General features: G+C 34.1%; 1 protein-coding gene across 3 annotated transcripts in view; it reads right to left on the reverse strand.

Moving 5' to 3' along the window:
• KIF3A (kinesin family member 3A) overlaps positions 1-21,118 on the reverse strand; it is an 82,398-nt gene that overhangs the window by 12,167 nt on the left and 49,113 nt on the right. For 2 of the 3 annotated variants that reach the window (XM_060143567.1, XM_060143566.1), the window contains exons 6-9: positions 20,040-20,179; positions 19,216-19,413; positions 18,737-18,911; positions 13,713-13,811 (exon numbers count right to left, since the gene is read on the reverse strand). In XM_060143567.1, coding sequence (XP_059999550.1) covers positions 13,713-13,811; positions 18,737-18,911; positions 19,216-19,413; positions 20,040-20,179 — 612 coding nt within the window. Of the gene's footprint in view, positions 1-9,820; positions 9,830-11,938; positions 12,011-13,712; positions 13,812-18,736; positions 18,912-19,215; positions 19,414-20,039; positions 20,180-21,118 lie in introns of all 3 variants that reach the window. The other variant, XM_060143568.1, reaches the window with a different exon arrangement.

Here is a 21,118-nt window from a genome sequence, read left to right on the forward strand (position 1 = left end):
TGATAACCAGGTACAAAATCAAGTGGCTTCTCAAAACACCTCCCCACAAAATTTATTAAAATAAATGAATAAATAAAAGCCACAAAGGGACTTCCCTGGTGGCACAGTGGTTAAGAATCCACCTGCCAATGCAGGGGACACGCATTCGAGCTCTGGTCTGGGAAGATCCCACATGCCGTGGAGCAACTAAGCTTGTGTGCCACAACTACTGAGCCTGCGCTCTAGAACCCGCGAGCCACAACTACTGAGTCCGCATGCCACGATTACTGAAGCCCGCGCATCTAGAGCCGGTGCTCTGCAACAAGAGAAGCCACCACAATGAGAAGCCCTCGCACCGCAATGAAGAGTAGCCCCTGCTCTCCGCAACTAGAGAAAGCCCACGTGCAGCAACGAAGACCCAACACAACCAAAAATAGACAGAATTGATTCTTAAAAAAAAAAAAAGCCCGCACACCACAAAGAATAGCCCCCGCTCGCCACAACTAGAGAAAGCCCGCGCACAGCAACGAAGACACAATGCAGCCAAAAATAAATAAATAAATAAATTTATTTTTTTTAAAAAGCCCCATATAGGTATAAAAGGTACAGATAAAAATATCAGGCAGAATTTTTAAGTAGTTTTTAACATATATTTTCAGAGGTTTTCTAAAATTGTGTTTGATAAAATTACTTGAAAGTATTTTACTTCATAGTATACTTTTAAAGGAAGTAACTCTATACTAATTATGTAACAGCTACATATGAATTAAACAGGCATTTTACAGTTGCTGTCACAATATATCATCATACCTTAAATGAACTAAAATAGCTTGTTATGATGTCAAACTCAGGATCCTAAATCGCCCTAAGTCAGATTAAACATTCCTAGTGTCAAATATAAGTAGAAATACTACAAAATAATGCAGCTAAGAAATACAGCTTCAAAATGATTATTTTGATTATAATGTCTAGTAGAGTGTTTTATGTACATATAATAGACGTTCAATAAATTTTATTGAATTTCAAAATCATGAAATTAAAATGAAAAACTAAGATAGAGAAAAGAAAAACTAGCTTATTAAACTGGTTATGAAACTGAATCAAAGATATCATTTCTGGTAATACAATTTCTTTGAAACATACTTTCATTCAGAAAAACAATCAAATTTTTCGTAGAATTGGTCTGAGGCTCTCCTGAAAGCTTTCTGTCACTCTTAACTTCCTTCCCAGAGGACCACAGAAGAGTGTAAAGAAGAAGAGTTTTTTATAAACCGTTAATGTCTCCACCAAAAGCTAACCCCTCATGCTAACAAGGAAAGACAACTGAAAAATAAAGATGATGGAGATATATATCTGAATAAACTCTTTCAGGAACCATGAGACGATGAATCATTCACAGGCTTTAATTCTTTGGGTTAAAATCATATAAAACCCCCAAAGGTTTAAAATACGTTACCCTTCACTTCTACAGAAATACAAGAAAGTCCAAAGCAAACTAAAGCCACAAAACAAATAAGTTAAATAGAAGAGTAAACAAAAGCACTGATCCAAATTCACGCTTCGGTGTGGTGTGATTCACTGCAATCCCAAAGTCAGGCCATAGACCTGACTCTGTTGGATTCTTTGGCACAATCACCTATACTGAACATTCTGAATTACACTCTTAAGAAATAATTTTAAAAAGTAATCTAACTCCTATTCCCAATGAATTCCTAGAAAGGATTTCCCATCAGTAATACTATTTCTTAGAAATTTGAGGGGGGAAAGTATAAGTTCAGGTATAAAGTAAGTGTATGCACTAAAAAATTATAACTTCCTTTCCACTCCAAAATTGTAAATATTTAAAGAAAAAATGGCAAATATGTTAAGATTAAAAAATGTATGTGTGAAAACCATAGGAGTATAGAGTAAATGGTCTGATTGACACATGTACATTAATTTTTTAGGTTCCTAGGGTTGCAACTGTTTTGTTAGTTAAAAACATACAGTTTCCTATTGCCAACAAACACATGAAAGAATGCTCAACATCATCAAAGAAATGCAAATCAAAACTACAATGAGATATCATCTCACACTGGTCAGAATGCCCATCATCAAAAAATCTAGAAACAATAAATGCTGGAGAGGGCGTGGAGAAAAGGGAACACTCCTGCACTGCTGGTGGGAATGTGAATTGGTACAGCCACTATGGAGAACAGTATGGAGGTTCCTTAAAAAAATAAAAATAGAACTACCACATGACCCAGCAATCCCACTACTGGGCATATACCCTGAGAAAACCATAATTCAAAAAGAGTCATGTACTAAAATGTTCATTGCAGCTCTACTTACAATAGCCAGGAGATGGAAACAACCTAAGTGTCCATCATTGGATGAATGGATAAAGAAGATGTGGCACATATATGCAATGGAATATTACTCAGCCATAAAAAGAAGTGAACTTGAGTTATTTGTAGTAAGGTGGATGGACCTAGAGTCTGTCATACAGAGTGAAGTCAGAAAGAGAAAGACAAATACCGTATGCTAACACATATATGTGGAATATAAGAAAAAAAAAAACGTCATGAAGAACCTAGGGGTAAGACAGGAATAAAAACACAGACCTACTAGAGAATGGACTTGAGGATATGGGGAGGGGGAAGGGTAAGCTGTGACAGATTGAGAGAGTGGCATGGACATATATACACTACCAAACGTAAAACAAATAGCTAGTGGGAAGCAGCCGCATAGCACAGGGAGATTAGCTCGATGCTTTGTGATGACCTGGATGGGTGGGACAGGGAGGGTGGGAGGGAGGGAGACGCAAGAGGGAGGAGATACGGGAACGTATGTATATGTATAATTGATTCACCTTGTTATAAAGCAGAAACTAACACACCATTGTAAAGCAATTATACTCCAATAAAGATGTAAAAAACAACAACAAAATAAAAACATACAGTTTCCAGACTCATTAAGAAGCAGTAAAATTAAAAAAAATTTTATAGGTAGAAATACAAAAGCACATGCATATTGATGAATTACTACTGTGCCTGAATTGCATTAGTTATTCAAAACCATTCAGGTAATATTTTCAAACTGATGTTTTAGCAGCAAAAAACTTATTGTGCTCTCATACCATTTTCATAAAGATGACCATGCATATATATAGCTAGGTTCAGTTTCAAAACTCTGATATTCAAGTAACATATTATTTTAGCCAGAATCAGTCCGATAAATCATATTTCTCCCCAAATAATATTTTAAGCTAAATGTGAATAGGTACCAACTCTCCTCACCAGGCACTTAAAAACATGGTATCACGAAAAGTTACTTTTACACTGGTTTTTTTTAAGATTTTTAAAAAATATTAATGAACCAAACCAACCAACCAACCAAAAAAAAACCTTTCTTTTTCTAAAAGTGTAAATTTTCAGCACAAAATTTCAGGTAAAAAAATCTAAAAAGAATTTTAATGTCATAGAGTATTTAATTGAGCCAAACCAGAGTGGTAATATTTTAACTTCTCCTCTACCATGTGCTCTAACCAAAACTGTGAAGGTGAACTTTGGCAAGGTAAAGTTAAAGAGAAGAATTTCAGGAAGTGTTAACTGAATTAATTTCATTTTCATTATACGAGCGCCCATGAGCATACATAACCAGACGTTTGATTCCTCACTTTAAAAAAAAAGTAAAAGGTTAAGTGAAAGGTTAATGGTGAAATTATGGTCATTATTTTCTGGTAAGAAGGCAGGGATGAGTATGATACCATGTTGATGGATTTCCATCAAAACTTAGCATTAGGTATGGTAGACTTAAAGGGACCTGTAACAGAATATCTTTTTTAAAGTAATGAGCTATGAGTTTGCAGAGGGTAAGTCAGATAATAAGGGCCTTGGAGTGCTATTTCTCAAGCAGTAGAACTGTGTAATAAAAATTAAAGATGAAGAAGAGCATGCCAGCACTTCTGAGCCCAGGAGATTTGAGTGGAAGCAGGAAGACCAGAATGGACTCTTGTACAGGGGTTGAGGTATTATCCTTGAGAACTGGCTGGGCTCATGAAGAAGAAGCAACATTCCTGGGAGGCACCTTGTATGAAAAATTGATAGTAAATGGGAAGAGACTGGCAAGAAAAGGGAAGATTCAGAGCAAATGTTGTGAGCTCTGGTGAAGGAAAGGGCAGTGATGCCATGAATGCTGATTGGAGAGTTGGAAAGGGAGCTGCTCTGAGTTAGGGCAGGAGGGACTGCTTTGACACAGTGATGTCAGGTGTGTCATGTCACTCACCTCTATATTCATACAGATTTTACTTTCTATGTATGAATGAAGGGATACTCATTCCCACTCAGAACACTCTTTTTTTAAAAAAAAATTTTTTTTTTAAAAAGGAGAAAAATCTTGAATATGAAATCACTTATATTTGTATTTCTAAAATTTGGCTTAATGGGTCTTTAAGAATTTAGAAAAATGATTACACCATGCGGTTTTGTTGTCTATTTTGTTAATTAGTTCTAGAATATCCAATGTGTTTGTCACTATCAATCTAATTATTTCTGAACTGTTCCCTTAAGAAGATTATTTGGAAACAAAAATGTTCCTAGAGGGCAGACAGCAGAAGCAAGAAGAACTACAATCCTGCAGCCTGTGGAAAAAACCCCACATTCACAGAAAGATAGACAAGATGAAAAAGCAGAAGGCTATGTACCAGATGAAGGAACAAGATAAAGCCCCAGAAAAACAACTAAATGAAGTGGAGATAGGCAACCTTACTGAAAAAGAACTCAAAATAATGATAGTGAAGATGATCCAGGACTTTGGAAAAAGAATGGAGGCAAAGATCAAGAAGATGCAAGAAATGTTTAACAAAGACCTAGAAGAATTAAAGAACAAACAAACAGAGATGAACAATACAATAACTGAAATGAAAAATATACTAGAAGGAATAAATAGCAGAATAACTGAGGCAGAAGAATGGATAAGTGACCTGGAAGACAGAATGGTGGAATTCACTGCTGCAGAACAGAATAAAGAAAAAAGAATGAAAAGAAATGAAGACAGCCTAAGAGACCTCTGGGACTACATTAAACACAGCAACATTCGCATTATAGGGGTCCTAGAAGGACAAGAGAGAAAGAAAGGACCAGAGAAAATATTTGAAGAGATTATAGTCGAAAACTTCCCTAACATGGGAAAGGAAATAGCCACCCAAGTCCCGGAAGCACAGAGAGTCCCATACAGGCGAAACACGCCGAGACACATAGTAATCAAATTGACAAAAATTAAAGACAAAGAAAAATTATTGAAAGCAGCAAGGGAAAAATGACAAATAACAAACAAGGGAACTCCCATAAGATTAACAGCTGATTTCTCAGCAGAAACTCTACAAGCCAGAAGGGAGTGGCATGATATACTTAAAGTGATGAAAGGGAAGAACCTACAACCAAGATTACTCTACCCAGCAAGAATCTCATTCAGATTCAACAGAGAAATCAAAAGCTTTACAGACAAGCAAAAGCTAAGAGAATTCAGCACCACCAAACCAGCTCCACAACAATGCTAAAGGAACTTCTCTAAGTGGGAAACACAACAGAACAAAAGGACCTACAAAAACAAACCCACAACAATTAAGAAAATGGTCATAGGAACATACATATCGATAATTACCTTAAACGTGAATGGATTAAATGCTCCAACCAAAAGACACAGGCTCGCTGAATGGATACAAAAACAAGACCCATATATATGCTGTCTACAAGAGACCCACTTCAGACCTAGGGACACATACAGACCGAAAGTGAGGGGATGGAAAAAGATATTCCATGCAAATGGAAATCAAAAGAAAGCTGGAGTAGCAACACTCATATCAGATAAAATAGACTTTAAAATAAAGAATGTTACAAGAGACAAGGAAGGACACTACATAGTGATCAAGGGATCAATCCAAGAAGATATAACAATTATAAACATATATACTCCCAACATAGGAGCACCTCAATACATAAGACAAGTGCTAACAGCTATAAAAGAGGAAATCGACAGTAACACAATAATAGTGGGGTACTTTAGCACCTCACTTACACCAATGGACAGATCAGCCAAACAGAAAATTACTAAGGAAACACAAGGTTTAAATGACACAACAGACCAGATAGATTTAATTGATATTTATAGGACTTTCCATCCAAAAACAGATTACACTTTCTTCTCAAGTGCACATGGAACATTTCCAGGACAGATCACATCTTGGGTCACAAATCAAGCCTCTGTAAATTTAAGAAAATTGAAATCATATCAAGCATCTTTTCAGACCACAACGCTATGACATTAGAAATCAATTACAGGGAAAAAAACCATAAAAAGCACAAACACATGGAGGCTAAAACAATACGCTACTATATAACCAAGAGATCACTGAAGAAATCAAAAAGGAAACCAAAAAATACCGAGACAAATGACAACGAAAACACAACGATGCAAAACCTATGGGATGCAGCAAAAGCAGTTCTAAGAGGGAAGTTTATAGCAACACAAGCCTACCTCAAGAGACAAGAAAAATCTCAAACAATCTAACCTTACACCTAAAGGAACTAGAGAAAGAAGAACAAACAAAACCCAAAGTTAGTAGAAGGAAAGAAATCATAAAGATCAATAAAACTAAAAGCTAGTTCTTTGAGAAGATAAACAAAATTGATAAACCATTAGCCAGACTCATCAAGAAAAAAAGAGAGAGGATTCAAATCAATAAAACTAGAAATGAAAATGGAGAAGTTACAATGGACACCGCAGAATTACAAAGCATCCTAAGAGACTACTACAAGCAACTCTATGCCAATAAAATGGACAACCTGGAAGAAACGGACAAATTCTTAGAAAGGTATAACCTTCCAAGGCTGAACCAGGAATAAATAGAAAATATGAACAGACCAATCACAAGTAATGAAATTGAAACTGTGATTAAAAATCTTCCAACAAACAAAAGTCCAGGACCAGAAGTCTTCACAGGTGAATTCTATCAAACATTTAGAGAACAGCTAACACCCATCCTTCTCAAACTCTTCCAAACAATTGCAGAGGAAGGAACACTCCCAAATGCATTCTAGGCCACCATCACCCTGATAACCAAAACCAAAGATACTACAAAAAAAGAAAGTTATAGACCAATATCACTCTTGAATATAGGTGCAAAAATCCTCAACAAAATACTAGCAAACAGAATCCTACAACACATTAAAAGGATCATACACCATGGTCAAGTGGGATTTATACCAGGGATGCAAGGATTCTTCAATATATGCAAATCAATCAATGTGATACAACATATTAACAAACTGAAGAATAAAAACCATATGATCATCTCAATAGATGCAGAAAAAGAAAATTCAACACCCATTTATGATAAAAACTCTCCAGAAAGTGGGCATAGAGGGAACCTACCTAAACATAATAAAGGCCATATACGACAAACCCACAGCAAATATCATTCTCAATGGTGAAAACCTGAAAGCTTTTCCTCTAACATCAGGAACAAGACAAGGATGTCCACTCTCACCACTATTATTCAACATAGTTTTGGAAGTCCTAGTCACGGCAATCAGAGAAGAAAAAGAAATAAAAGGAATACAAATTGGAAAAGAAGAAGTAAAACTGTCACTGTTTGCAGATGATATGATACTATACATAGAGAATCCTAAAGATGCCACCAGAAAACTACTAGAGCTAATCAACGAATTTGGTAAAGTTGCAGGATACAAAATTAATGCACAGAGATCTCTTGCATTCCTATATACTAATGATGAAAAATCTGAAAGAGAAATTAAGGAAACACTCCCATTTACCATTGCAACAAAAAGAATAAAATACCTAGGAATAAACCTACCTAGGGAGACAAAAGACCTGTAGGCAGAAAACTATAAGACACTGATGAAAGAAATTAAAGATGATACCAACAGATGGAGAGATATACCATGTTCTTGGATTGGAAGAATCAATATTGTGAAAATGACTATACTACCCAAAGCAATCTACAGATTCAATGCAATCCCTATCAAATTACCAATGGCATTTTTTACTGAACTAGAACAAAACATCTTAAAATTTGTATAGAGACACAAAAGACCCCGAATAGCCAAAGCAGTCTTGAGGGAAAAAAATGAACCTGCAGGAATCATACTCCCTGACTTCATACTATACTACAAAGCTACAGTAATCAAGACAATATGGTACTGGCAGAAAAACAGAGATACAGATCAATGGAACAGGATATAAAGCCCAGAGATAAACCCACACACCTATGGTCAACTAATCTATGACAAAGCAGGTAAGGATATACAATGGAAAAAAGACAGTCTCTTCCAATAAGTGGTGCTGGGAAAACTGGACAGCTACATGTAAAAGGATGAAATTAGAACACTCCCTAACACCATACATAAAAATAAACCCAAAATGGATTAGAAACCTAAATGTAAGACTAGACACTATAAAACTCTTAGAGGAAAACATAGTTAGAACACTCTTTGACATAAATCACAGCAATATCTTTTTTGATCCACCTCTTAGAGTAATGGAAATAAAAACAAAAATAAACAAATGGGACCTACTGAAACTTAAAAGCTTTTGCACAGCAAAGGAAACTACAAACAAGACTAAAAGACAACCCTCAGAATGGGAGAAAATATTTGCAAATGAATCAACAGACAAAGGATTAATCTCCAAAATATATAAACAGCTCATGCAGTTCAATATTAAAAAAACAAACAACCCAATCCAAAAATGGGCAGAAGACCTAAATAGACATTTCTTCAAAGAAGACATACAGATGGCTAAGAAGCACATGAAAAGCTGCTCAACATCACTAATTATTAGAAAAATGCAAGTTAAAGCTACAATGAGGTATCATCTCACACCAGTTAGAATGGGCATCATCAGAAAATCTACAAACAACAAATGCTTGAGAGGGCGTGGAGAAAAGGGAGCCCTCTTGCACTGTTGGTGGGAATGTAAATTGATACAGCCACTATGGAGAACAATATGGAGGTTCATTAAAAAACTAAAAATAGAATTACCATATGACGCAGCAATCCCATTACTGGGCATATACCCAGAGAAAACCATAATTCAAAGAGACACGTGCACCCCAATGTTCACTGCAGCACTGTTTACAATAGCCAGGTCATGGAAGCAACCTAAATGCCCATCGACTGAAGAATGGATAAAGAAGTTGTGGTACATATATACAATGGAATATTACTCAGCCATAAAACGGAACGAAATTGGGTCATTTGTTGAGATGTGGATGAATCTAGAGACTGTCATACAGAGTGAAGTAAGTCATAAAAAGAAAAACAAATATTGTATATTAACACATATATGTGGAACCTAGAAAAATGGTATAGATGAACTGGTTTGCAGGGCAGAAATTGAGACACAGATGTAGAGAACAAACATATGGACACCAAGCGGGGAAAGTGGCGGGGGGTCGGGGGGTGGGGGTAGGGGATGGGATGAATTGGGAGATTGGGATTGACATGTATACACTAATATGTATAAAATGGATAACTAATAAGAACCTGCTGTATAAAAAAATAAATAAAATAAAATTGAAAAAAAAATGTTCCTAATACCTTCCTCAATAAAAACTGAAATAAATTTTAAAAAAAAGAATTTAGTAAAAAAGGAAGTTTTTTTTTTTTTAGGAAGTTTTTTTTAAAAAATGCTAAAGTTGAAATATATTTTAAAATACAAAGACAGATACTTACCTTGTAAAAAAAATCATTAAATAAAAAAAATGTAATGTGGTTAAACAACAAAGTTCTTTATAGTTTAAATAATTGTACCACATGGAGTGCAAATCAATCACACCAACCTGCTTGATCTTTCAATAAGAAGTAGTAAGCAAACCGTAGACAGGAAGCATATGCACAGAGATGAGGAGGAAAAAAAGAAAAAACATTATTTCTTTTGTAGAACAAAGAAAAATGTATAACAGCATTTATTTATAGTATAAGTATAGGAATAAATCATTATAAAAACTGAAATAGAGCAGTTGTATGCAAAAAGAAAAGTATATTCAACATAATCAGAGATAATAATTTAAGCAAGATAATAAGATTTAGTGTAAGATTACAATTCAAATCAATCTTAAGAGCTCACACTGACTCCCAAACTCCTGCAAACATAACAGTTCAGCAACAAATGGTGGACATGGAATTGGGAACCTGCTAAGACCTGGGAAGTAATCTAAAAGGGCAAACAGAAAATTAAGCCAATTTTAAATATTAATAAGTTAAAAGTAGCAAAAGTCACATTGTTCATTTTCGAAATTTCCCAATTCAATGACCTTCTAATAGAAGGATACATTACAGGTGTGCCCCCCTTTAAGAAAATCCAACACAAAAACTTCAACCAACTAGAGTTTAGAGTAAACTGTAGTGATTATGTGATAAACAAAAGCATTTAATAAAGAATTTTTAAAGACAGCAAGTTCTCCCAATACAATTGATTTCCCAACTTGATTTATAAGCAATTTTTTCAGAAAAAAACATTTATTGCATAAAGTGAAGTACACCTGTATAATAACAAACTTGCATTCAACCTATTAGTAGACTGTTAAGGGTAATTATAATAATGATTCTATAGAAGTAAATGATCAACTGATAGTTCAAACAAAGAACACCTTAAAAAAAAAAAAGGCCATTCATATTTTTAAAAGGGAAGGTACACACAGCAACCACATGCTGGGACAACCATCTCTCCACTTCACCAACACACCCACAGTGTAACAAAAGAATTCAATGTTATATGCCAGGTATATAAAGAGTAACTAAAACTGCTTGAACTGAACAAGGTACAACTCATTTCATAATATACTTTGATGTAACTACTTTCTAAGGATTAAAGTAAAATTTTAAAACAGAAAATTAAATTGTAATGCCTCCCACTCAGATATTTTCTATATTTTGCAGTTTGTAATACAAAATGAGACTTCTACATGGTTTCTAAAGCAATTTCATGTATTTTATAGGTTAGCCTATGAAATTAATTGTCTTCGTAAAATGTAAGAATTGCAATAGAGAAAATAATTCCTAATATTCTTGGAAGTCTTCCTCTAGCAAGCTAAAAGCATAAGAATAACCGAATGTTTCTGTTATTAGTTTGGGAAAGGTAGGTATACAGATAATGTTTTAAAAAGCAGTAAGCTGCAAACTAGTACCAGGAAGCATCAATTCTCTTTCCTTCTGAAAACTAAAATATAAATAAAATTAATAATACTTTTCAACTTAATTTATTAAATTACAGTGTAAGAAAAGGTCTTTAGGTTTGAAATAAGTCTAGATAGATAGATCCTGCATAACAATTTCGTGTGGATCTGAATTCTCTAATCATACCTTAGAAAGTTTCTTAAAATCAATCAGGTAATTCAGAAATAAGGATAAATGGCCATTTGAAATAAAATACCATTCAATTTATCTTTACTTGCTTCAAACTTTACATTTTTCTTTATTAGGGAGTTTTCAATCTTAAGCTACCCCTAAGAACAGGACACCAAGGAGTAAAATCTTTTTAACTATAAGACATGTTATAAACGGCACTGGTGTACTTCCAAATATAAGGTGTACCTTAAGAAATTCAGGATTTTGTTATTACAGGTCCCTTACCTGACTAGGATGTATCATGAAACATAAAAAGGAACCAAGAGTTATTCTCTTATACAGCTTACTAGCTCTCTTTACATTATCTCAACTGCAAAAGCATGACTCTCTTCCATTGTCTCAAACATAAGCGTAAGCATATGTTTTAACAATTATGGTTAACTAGAAGCAATGAAGAGGGGAGCTAAAGTCATCACATGCTTTGTTTTACTGAGAAGTCCAACATGTATTCTTTGAGTAATGACAGGGAGCGGTGCAGCATTTCTCAAATGAAGCCCATGGGTTATGGAAAAGCCAAAGCTCTGTTAGAGAATTTAAGAGCTACCACTCACTAGGCAAGAACTTATCCAGAGGTTTCTCTATGACAGAACATGTGGAGTCTGAACTACTGCTGCTGCTACTGCCTGGAAGACAAAGAAATGAGCCCAACGGGAACCAAAGAAAGAGGAAACAAGAAAATGAACACATACACAGAGAAAAATTCAATTCCAAAGAAAGAATTTTAAAGGACAATCAAGCTTTGTATTAAAGAACCAAAACCTACTTTCCCTTAAAACCAGTCTTGGTACTCTATGCAGTATTCTCTAATTACAAAGCCATACAGGGGAATTAGAAACTCTATTCCTTTAAGTATCCACTGTGGGCAAACCCCACTATTCACTTAAAATATAGTAATTCAGAGGGTTGGAATGAAGAGAATAAAAATAAACAAATCATTTGGTGACATTTAAGTCTATTTAAACCATTTAGGTTGATAAGCTAAAGGAACTGAGTTTTAAATTTTAAAGTCACGAACAATTAAAATTACAGGAATGATAAATTACCCTTTAATACAGACAGTTTGGTTTGTCTTCAATTGCACTCTTTCACCTCCAAAACATCAAACTATCAGATGTGATTATATATGTTTAAGGTTTCACAGCAAAACTTTGAAAGGCTTACTGAAATTTTTAAAATTTCTAAGCCTGGAAGGAAGATATGTTACTATTAAATATTTTAACATATTAAACAGTGGCATTTTTTTCTATTTAAAACTTTATCTTTAACAAATCTATCATCTGCTTTAGCTTTGAATACTTTACTCTGAAAAAATAGGTGTGAACACAAAACCACTTCTCTAAATCAGGGGTCTGCAAACATTTTCTGTAAAGGGACAGATGATAAGTGCTTTAGGCTTTGTAGGCCAGACAGACGCATGTGAAGGCAGCTGTAGACCATATGTAAACAAATGAACATGGCTGTTTCATAAACTTTTATTTACAAAAACAGGTGGTGGGCTGAATTTGGCCAGCAGACTACTTGCCAACTCTTGCTCTAAATTATATTTTTCCTGTCTTTTGAAGGACTCTTTATGGCTTTTAAATTAGGGACACCTGATCAAACAGCGATGGGTTTATTTTCAGCAAGAACATTTTAATAAGACAAGCAAAATATGCACCAGCTTGAAAACAATGATCCACATTAATGGAAGAGAGTTCTGAAATAAATATTCAGGGTTAAAGGATTTGAAATGTAGGCCATTATAATATGTCTCTCTCTTTTGCATGTCATCTATATCTTTATCACAATGAACACAGTCTCAATTCATACTTGGCAACAAGTGCCCAGTGTAACAGGTGAGAATGAGGGTACATTTTATAAAGAGAATACATTTTACATTCTATTAAAAATACAATCCTTCTACAAATTTATTACTTAAAAATTCAATGATTAAAGCATAATCATGTTTGAAAAAACAATTCCACATTATCCTAATTTCCTAAAAATTTAGATTCCTAACATAAATAAAAGTCCTCACATTAAATTAAAATCCCATGTGAAATTTTAAAATGGTATATCCACTATCACAGATTTTTATAATTCTAAATTGTAAAAAAAAACAAAACCAGAACATATTATATGCTGATTCATCTAGAAATAGGAGATCAGTATAGGAGGAAAAAATAATGCAAAGTTAACCAGGTATATGGCATACTTCCTCTGTTCTAATTGCTACCACAATTAAAAATGGCAAAATAAAAGTCATGCACTCGACAGCCTTAGGAATGTTAAACCATCATTAGGCAGCAATCTCATTTAATTTCCAGAACACTAAAATGAACTTACCCCTTCTTTTTTTCCTTTTCTCTCCATCTTCTCCAACCTCACCCTCTTCATCATCCTCCTCCTCTGACCCACTGATATCAGAGCCTGATATTTCTTCCCCTTAAATAGAAATTTAATACAATGATGTTTATTCTGTGCCAGGTCACTGGCTATTTAGGAAATGCCTATATAAACTTGCTTCATTAAGTATTTGTGCCCTAAACAAACCTTATTTTAATATTCCTAGACAGTATATCAGATATGCTAACCTCAGAAACAGATACAATGTACACAGAGGCTTTCTTTTTAAAGTTCCTAAAGAGAAGTTAGATTCTGATCCGTTTAAAATTTCAAATTATTAGTTTAAGTACAGTTCTAAATGTTACATGTTAGAGTTATTATTTCAGTCTTTAAAAAATATGATCACTTTTGGGGAGCATTTTCTTAGTTTTCTGTTTAAGATTTTAAATTCATTCAACCTGTTTATTTTTTTAAGGGCCATAAAACTGTCATCGAACACAATGATCCCACTTTTAGGACTATATCACATGAAGTAATTCAAAAGAAGAAGGGCTTATTTGTACACAAATATGTTAACTTAAAAAATCAAAAAAAGGGATTAAGCTAATATTAATGCAAATCAGTGCTATAATACCTTCAAAGTAGTTATTTAAAATTACTACTGTCCATATATGAAATATCTAAGAAAATAAAAGTAACTGGGGGAGGAGTAAAATATACACTAATCATAATATAATATTTGAACCTACAAATAAAAGATGGAAAGAAATCACAGCGTCTCGGGAGAAGAAATTCATTAAACATATTTTGTTCTTTAGGCCTAGAAACAATGACACCCTGGTAGCAATGAGCACACCTAATGCCTAAATCTTGGTTTCTAAATACCATTCTCCAATGAAAGGAGCCAGGGAGAAATAAATGATTTTAAGGCCAGGGTAGGGAAAATAAAAAAATGAGCTCTAAGCATCTGTGGTGCCAGAAAGTGAGGAAGTGCTCAAAAAACAAGTAAACAAACTGATGGGAGCATGTTGACAGGATATATGAACTACCCTGAAGGAACTCCTAATGGCCAAAGCTGGAACAATCTGAACAATAAAATAAATAATATTATTGTATTATAAACCCACAGACTAAAATAATTATCCATGAGTCCATATTGACATAAAAAATACTCAAATAAATAAACAAGTGGGGGAGAAGAGACTGCTTTTCCTTACAGTAGAATTCCAGACACGCCAAACACTAAACATTAGAAGGAACAATGGGAAGAGAATGTCACCATTGAGCAAATGCACAAACTACTGTTGGATGCTAACATTAGTGGAAGAAAGTATGATGAAAAACAGGACCTTTGTATAGTCTCAAAGTATTTGGTTGGCCAAAAGGTTCATTTGGCGGGTTTGCAAAGCAGAAACAGAGACACAGATGTAGAGAACAAACGTATGGACACCAAGCGGGGGGTGGGTGGCAGTGGGATGAACTGGGAGACTGGGATAGACATATATACACTAATATGTATAAAATAGATAACTAATAAACTGCTGTATAAAAAATAAAATTTAAAAAGTAAAAATATAAAACATAATTTAACAAAAGGTTCATTCGGTTTTTTCCATAAGATGGCTCTAGTAGCACTTAGTTGTCTTTAACTTCATTCGAAACAATTTTGTTAGATTGTATGTGACAGCTGTCACATCAACGTGTATTTAAAAAAAAGACTTATCAAAGCTGGTGAATTTTTGTGTACCCATTTTAATATTGAAGATGGAAGAAAAAAAGGAACATTTTTGGCATGTTATGCTTTATCATTTCAAGAAAGGTAAAAACGCAACCGAAATGCAAAAAAAGATTTGTGCAGTGTATGGAGAAGGTGCTGTGACTGATCAAATGTGTCAAAAGTGATTTGTGAAGGGTCGTGCTGGAGATTTCTAACTGGATGATGCTCCACAGTCTGGTAAACCAGTTGAAGTTGACAGCAATCAAATCGAGACAGTAACTGAGAACAATCAACGTTATACCACGCAGGAGATAGCCGACATACTCAAAACATGCAAATCAAGCGCTGAAAATCATTTGCCCCAGCTTGGTTATGTTAATCGCTTTGATGTTTGGGTTCCACATAAGTTAAGCAGAAAAAAAAAACACAACTTCTTGACAGTATATCCTAATGCGATTCTCTACACAAATGTAATGAAAACATTCCATTTTTAAAACAAATCGTGATGGGCAATGAAAAGCGGATACTGTACAATAATGTGGAATGGAAGAGATCGTGGGGCAAGCTAAATGAACCACCACCAACCACACCAAAGGCCGGTCTTCATCCAAAGAAGGTGATGTTGTGCATATGGTGGGACTGGAAGGGAGTCCTCTATTATGAGCTCCTTCCGGAAAATCAAACGATTAATTCCAACATGTACTGCTCCCAGTTACCAACCGAAAGCAGCACTCAATGAAAAGCATCCAGAATTAGTCAACAGAAAATGCATAATCTTCCATCAGGATAACGCAAGACGGCATGTTTCTTTGATGACCAGGCAAAAACTGTTACACCTTGTCTGGGAAGTTCTGATTCATCTGCCATATTCACCTGACATTACACCTTCAGATTTCCATTTATTTTGGTCTTTACAAACAAAATTCTCTTAATGGAAGAAATTTCAATTCCCTGGAAGACTATGAAAGGCACCTGGAACAGTTCTTTGCTCAAAAAGATAAAAAGTTTTGGTAAGATGGAATTATGAAGTTGCCTGAAAATGGCAGAAGGTACTGGAACAAAAGGATGAATATGTTGTTCAATAAAGTTCTTGGTGAAGACGAAAAATGTGTCTTTTATTTTTACTTAAAAACCGAAGGCACTTTTTGGCCAACCCAATATCTCTCCACAAGGTACATATTAATTACAAAGGAAATAATAAAATAGTAGATTTATAGTGGAGAAAATTTGCAGAGTAATTATGAGAAAACTATAAGTAAATACAAATTGAGGAACATTCTACAAATACATGACCAGTACTCTTCAAAAGCATCAAGATCGTGTACAACAAATAAAGACTGAGGAATTGGAGACTGGTGGAAACTAAACAGACATAACTAAATGCAATGTGTGATCCACAACTGGATCTTGGACTAGAGGAAAAGGGCATTAGAGAGAAAACTGTCAAAAGTCTAGTAAGGTCTGTGGATTAGTTAATAAGTTTGTACCACTGTGAATTTCCTGGTGTCAATAATTGTACCATGGTTATGTAAGATGCTAACATTAGGGGAAGCTGGCTAATAGGTATATAAGAACTCTCCTTGCTATTGTGAGTTTTCTATAAGCCTAAAATTATTTCAAAATAAAAAGTTAAAAAATTATGCTTTTAATGTTTCTGCCTATTTTTAACTGTTTTTCTGATTAACTCTATTAACTGGATTATAAAAACAATATGTCCTAAGAGCATAAATAAAATGAAATTTATTAAAAATAAAGTCAGCATTACCATATTATCCAGCAATTCTACCTCTGGGTATATACCCAAAAGAACAAAAGAATTGAAAGCAAGGACTCAAACAGGAATTTGTACACCACATTCATAGTAGCATTATTCACAACAGTCAAAAGATAGAAGCAACCCAAGTGTCCATCAACAGATGAAGGTATAAACAAAACATGGTATATACACACAATGGAATATTATTCAGTCTTAAAAAGGAAGGAAATTCTGACACATGCAACAATATGGATGAACACTGAGGACATTATGTTAAGTAAAATAAGCCAGACACAAAAGGAGACATATTATATGATTCTACTGACATGGGGTACCTAGAATAGTCAAATTCATAGAAATAGAAAGAACAGTGGGTTACCAGGAACTGAGGGAGAGAGAGGGATGGGGAGCTAGTGTTTAATGGGTACAGAGGTTCATTTTGGGATGATTAAAAAGTCCTGGAGATGGATGGTGGTGATGGTTGCAGAATAATGTGAATGTACTTAATGCCACAGAACTGTACACAAAAATAGTTAAAATGGTAATTTTTATGTTATGTATATTTTACCACAATAAAAAAATGTAAAAAAAAGGGTCAGCAAAATAAAGATATGAACTCAATATTAAGAAATCTAAGAAATTTTACATCTTTAAAACATACTGACTATAAATACCACCTAGTGGTCACATTTAAAATACCAAATTCCATTATCTAAGAGGCAGCTCAATTACTGCTTTTCCTCAATAATCTTACTCAAATTTACTGAATCAGCACCTTCTCCAAATATTTGTGATGTTGGCATCTCTGGATTTCATATCTGATCTAACCAGTTTCCCCACAGACTGAAAAGAGGCAATTTCAAAGTCCTTATTCACCTGGTATGCAAAGGAGCCCTATGCCAGTTAGTTCTTAGCACGAAGATTCAGGGAGTCACTGACTGCCTAATGATGGTTGGTAAATTTCTCGCCCTAATGAATAAGGTCTTCAAATTTTCTAACCTTCTGACATTATATCTTGTTAGAAAAGAATTTCCAAAATAGAATCTCATGTTCAAATTTAAACATGAAAGCATATTTTCAAGGCCATGCAATGAATTTTTACTTAAGAGTAAACTAGGTTTACCCATGACTCTCTGATTGCTTTGTTTACTTCAAATAATAGTGACTGAGACCTATCACAAAGAACTCTGGTCATTTTCGCTAAATACATGTATGGTAGAACTTGCTCTTATATAGAGACAAATAAAAATTCATTATTTAATAAGTGGACATATGAAATCTTTACAAAAGATCATGGGGACTGAGATGGAGGTTTAAATTAAATGAATTTTTTTAAAAAAATCAATACACAAATATTATATAATTCTACTTGAGCTTAATATGGAAATGTTAAAGTATGTAAGTATCAATTTACCTTGCAGAAATATTCCCTTAAATATCAATGTTAGAGGTTCAGAGAATTTTTAATAGGTGGCTTTTTATTAGAACACTTACTGGCTAAACAACACGTTTTTAGCCAACATTAAGATTAATATTTTGAGAAAATGTTACCTTCTTCAAGCTTTTTTTTCAGTTCTTCTATTTCTTTCTGAAACTGACGAAGCAAAGCATCCTTTGGATCTTCATTAATTCTAGCTTTATTTTTAATATTCTTAGCACGATTAGCATACCGCAATGTACTGATGGTTTCATCATAATTGTAATCTGCTGGTCCAATATTTGCACACTGTTGAATTAGGAATACAAAACGTTTTACACTTGACACAAATTAATACTACCATTATGAACATATCAAAAAGAATTTTGGAATATATTTCCATTCCAGTCTTCCTGAAAAAGAGGGCACCACCACATAGGTTTCCAAACAATACAATTATAGACTCGCACACATGGTGTGCTAGAAAAAATAACCCCAAATTTTAAAAAGTAAAATAATCAATAGTTTTTTAAATGTTATGAATATTAACTACTGGCATAAGCAGGAATCTTAAATTTTCCTGATGATAACTATACGACCAATTAAGTCTTACCATCATGGTTTTTGAATTTCCTCCTAAGGAATCCTGAAGAAGACGAGTCAATTTAGAGTTACGATAAGGCACATGAGTGCTTTTTCCATCAACCAAGGCAGAAATAACATTACCAAGGGTAGAAAGTGAAAGATTGATTTTTGTAGCTTCTTTCAGGCGCTGCCCAGTAGCTCCAGTTTTTGCTTGTCTTTCTGAACCCTTACAATAAACAGAGACAGAAGTAAAGCTAAAATAAAAAATACAGAATATTCTTCCCAAAGTTAAAAAAAGTATTTTAACGGTAAAAAATCTAATATATCTGGAATTCACTTCAAAATAATACTGGAAGGGAAGAAGTGGCTGAGGGTAGAGATGAAATAGGACTGGCCATGAACTGATAATTGCTGAAGTTGGGTGATGGGTACATGGGAAATCATTATACTATTCTATCTATGTTGTACAGGTTTGAAATAGTCCATAATTAGTAGTAAGTTAAGGGGACTTCCCTAGTGGTCCAGTGGCTAAGACTCCGCACTCCCAATGCAGGGAGCCTGGGTTCAATCCCTGGTCAGGGAACTAGATCCCACATGCCGCAACTAAGAGTTCATGTGCCGCAACTAAAGATTCCGCATGCCACAACAAAGATCGAAGATCCCACATGCCACAATTAAGACCCGGCGCAGACAAATAAATAAATAAATATTAAAAAAATAATAATAAGTTAAACACATACACAAGTAAAACTTAAAAATTATATAATCACTCCTTTTCACTTGAATTATTATTTATTTATAAAATAAAAAGAAATCACAAGAGTTATTCTTAAGTAGCATCCTGTTACTTACAGCAAGATCTACAAGATGGAGCTTCCCCATCCTGACATGCATGTTACCATCAACGCCTTTTTCACTGCATTCTATAGTAATTGTAAAGATGGCATGGGAACGGGAACTATGTTCATTCATATTAGTTGCACCAACAGAACCTTGAATAAAGGGAGGAAATTATTTAAAACTGTAACAACAGGGAATGCCTTTAAAAATAATTAAATATCCAGAATACTGAATTTCATCAGAGCCAAAAGCCAGAGAACATGGCTAAAACATAAAAACTTAGGTATATTTAGCCATTATTAGAAATTTCTGACAATTCATGTTGATAACAAAAAACTGTATTTTTTTCACATGAAAGAGGGAATTTGAGAACAAAATACTTAATTTCAAGTATTGCTGGCTTAAAAAATTAACTAATTTACATAAAAAATACATGTTAAATAATTCAAAAAATTAACTGCTGTTTCAGCTGTCTCTAAAAAGTATTATTGATATGTTCTGGAATCAACCACAGGAATACTTGCATATATACATTAGATGATACAAAGATATTCAGGGAAGAACTGTTTACAACAGCGAGAGATCAGAAACAACCAATATGACAGTGGTTAATCAATTATAGAATAGTCACACTATGAATTACTAAGCAGTCTTTTTTTAAAAAAATAAGGTAGATCTGAATGACATGGAAAGATACCCATAACATATGAAAAAAAGAAAGGAATATAGAGCATAATCCCATTTCTGTAAAACAAAAGCATCCATTCAAAATATGCTAAGAATTTGAGTGTGTATAAATATTTTACATGAATATATTGTGCAAACAAAGAAAAAGATCTGTTTTGTTTTTCACAATAGGCATGTATTGGGTGTTTTTTTCTTAAATTCCAAAGTATTTTAAAAGCAATATGTTAATTTCACCCAATGCCAAAATTATTTTCCTACTATATTCATGTAGAGCTTCTCCATGTAAGCTGTGATTTTACAATTTAAACATTAAAAGGGTACTCTTTATTAGCAAATGGCTATAAGTCAGATAACTAGAAAGTAAATTGCACTGGTAAAGAAAAGTAAAGCCCAATGAAAGAAGG

Source organism: Lagenorhynchus albirostris, chromosome 3 (genome assembly GCF_949774975.1).
Source record: "Lagenorhynchus albirostris chromosome 3, mLagAlb1.1, whole genome shotgun sequence".
NCBI lineage: Eukaryota > Metazoa > Chordata > Mammalia > Artiodactyla > Delphinidae > Lagenorhynchus > Lagenorhynchus albirostris.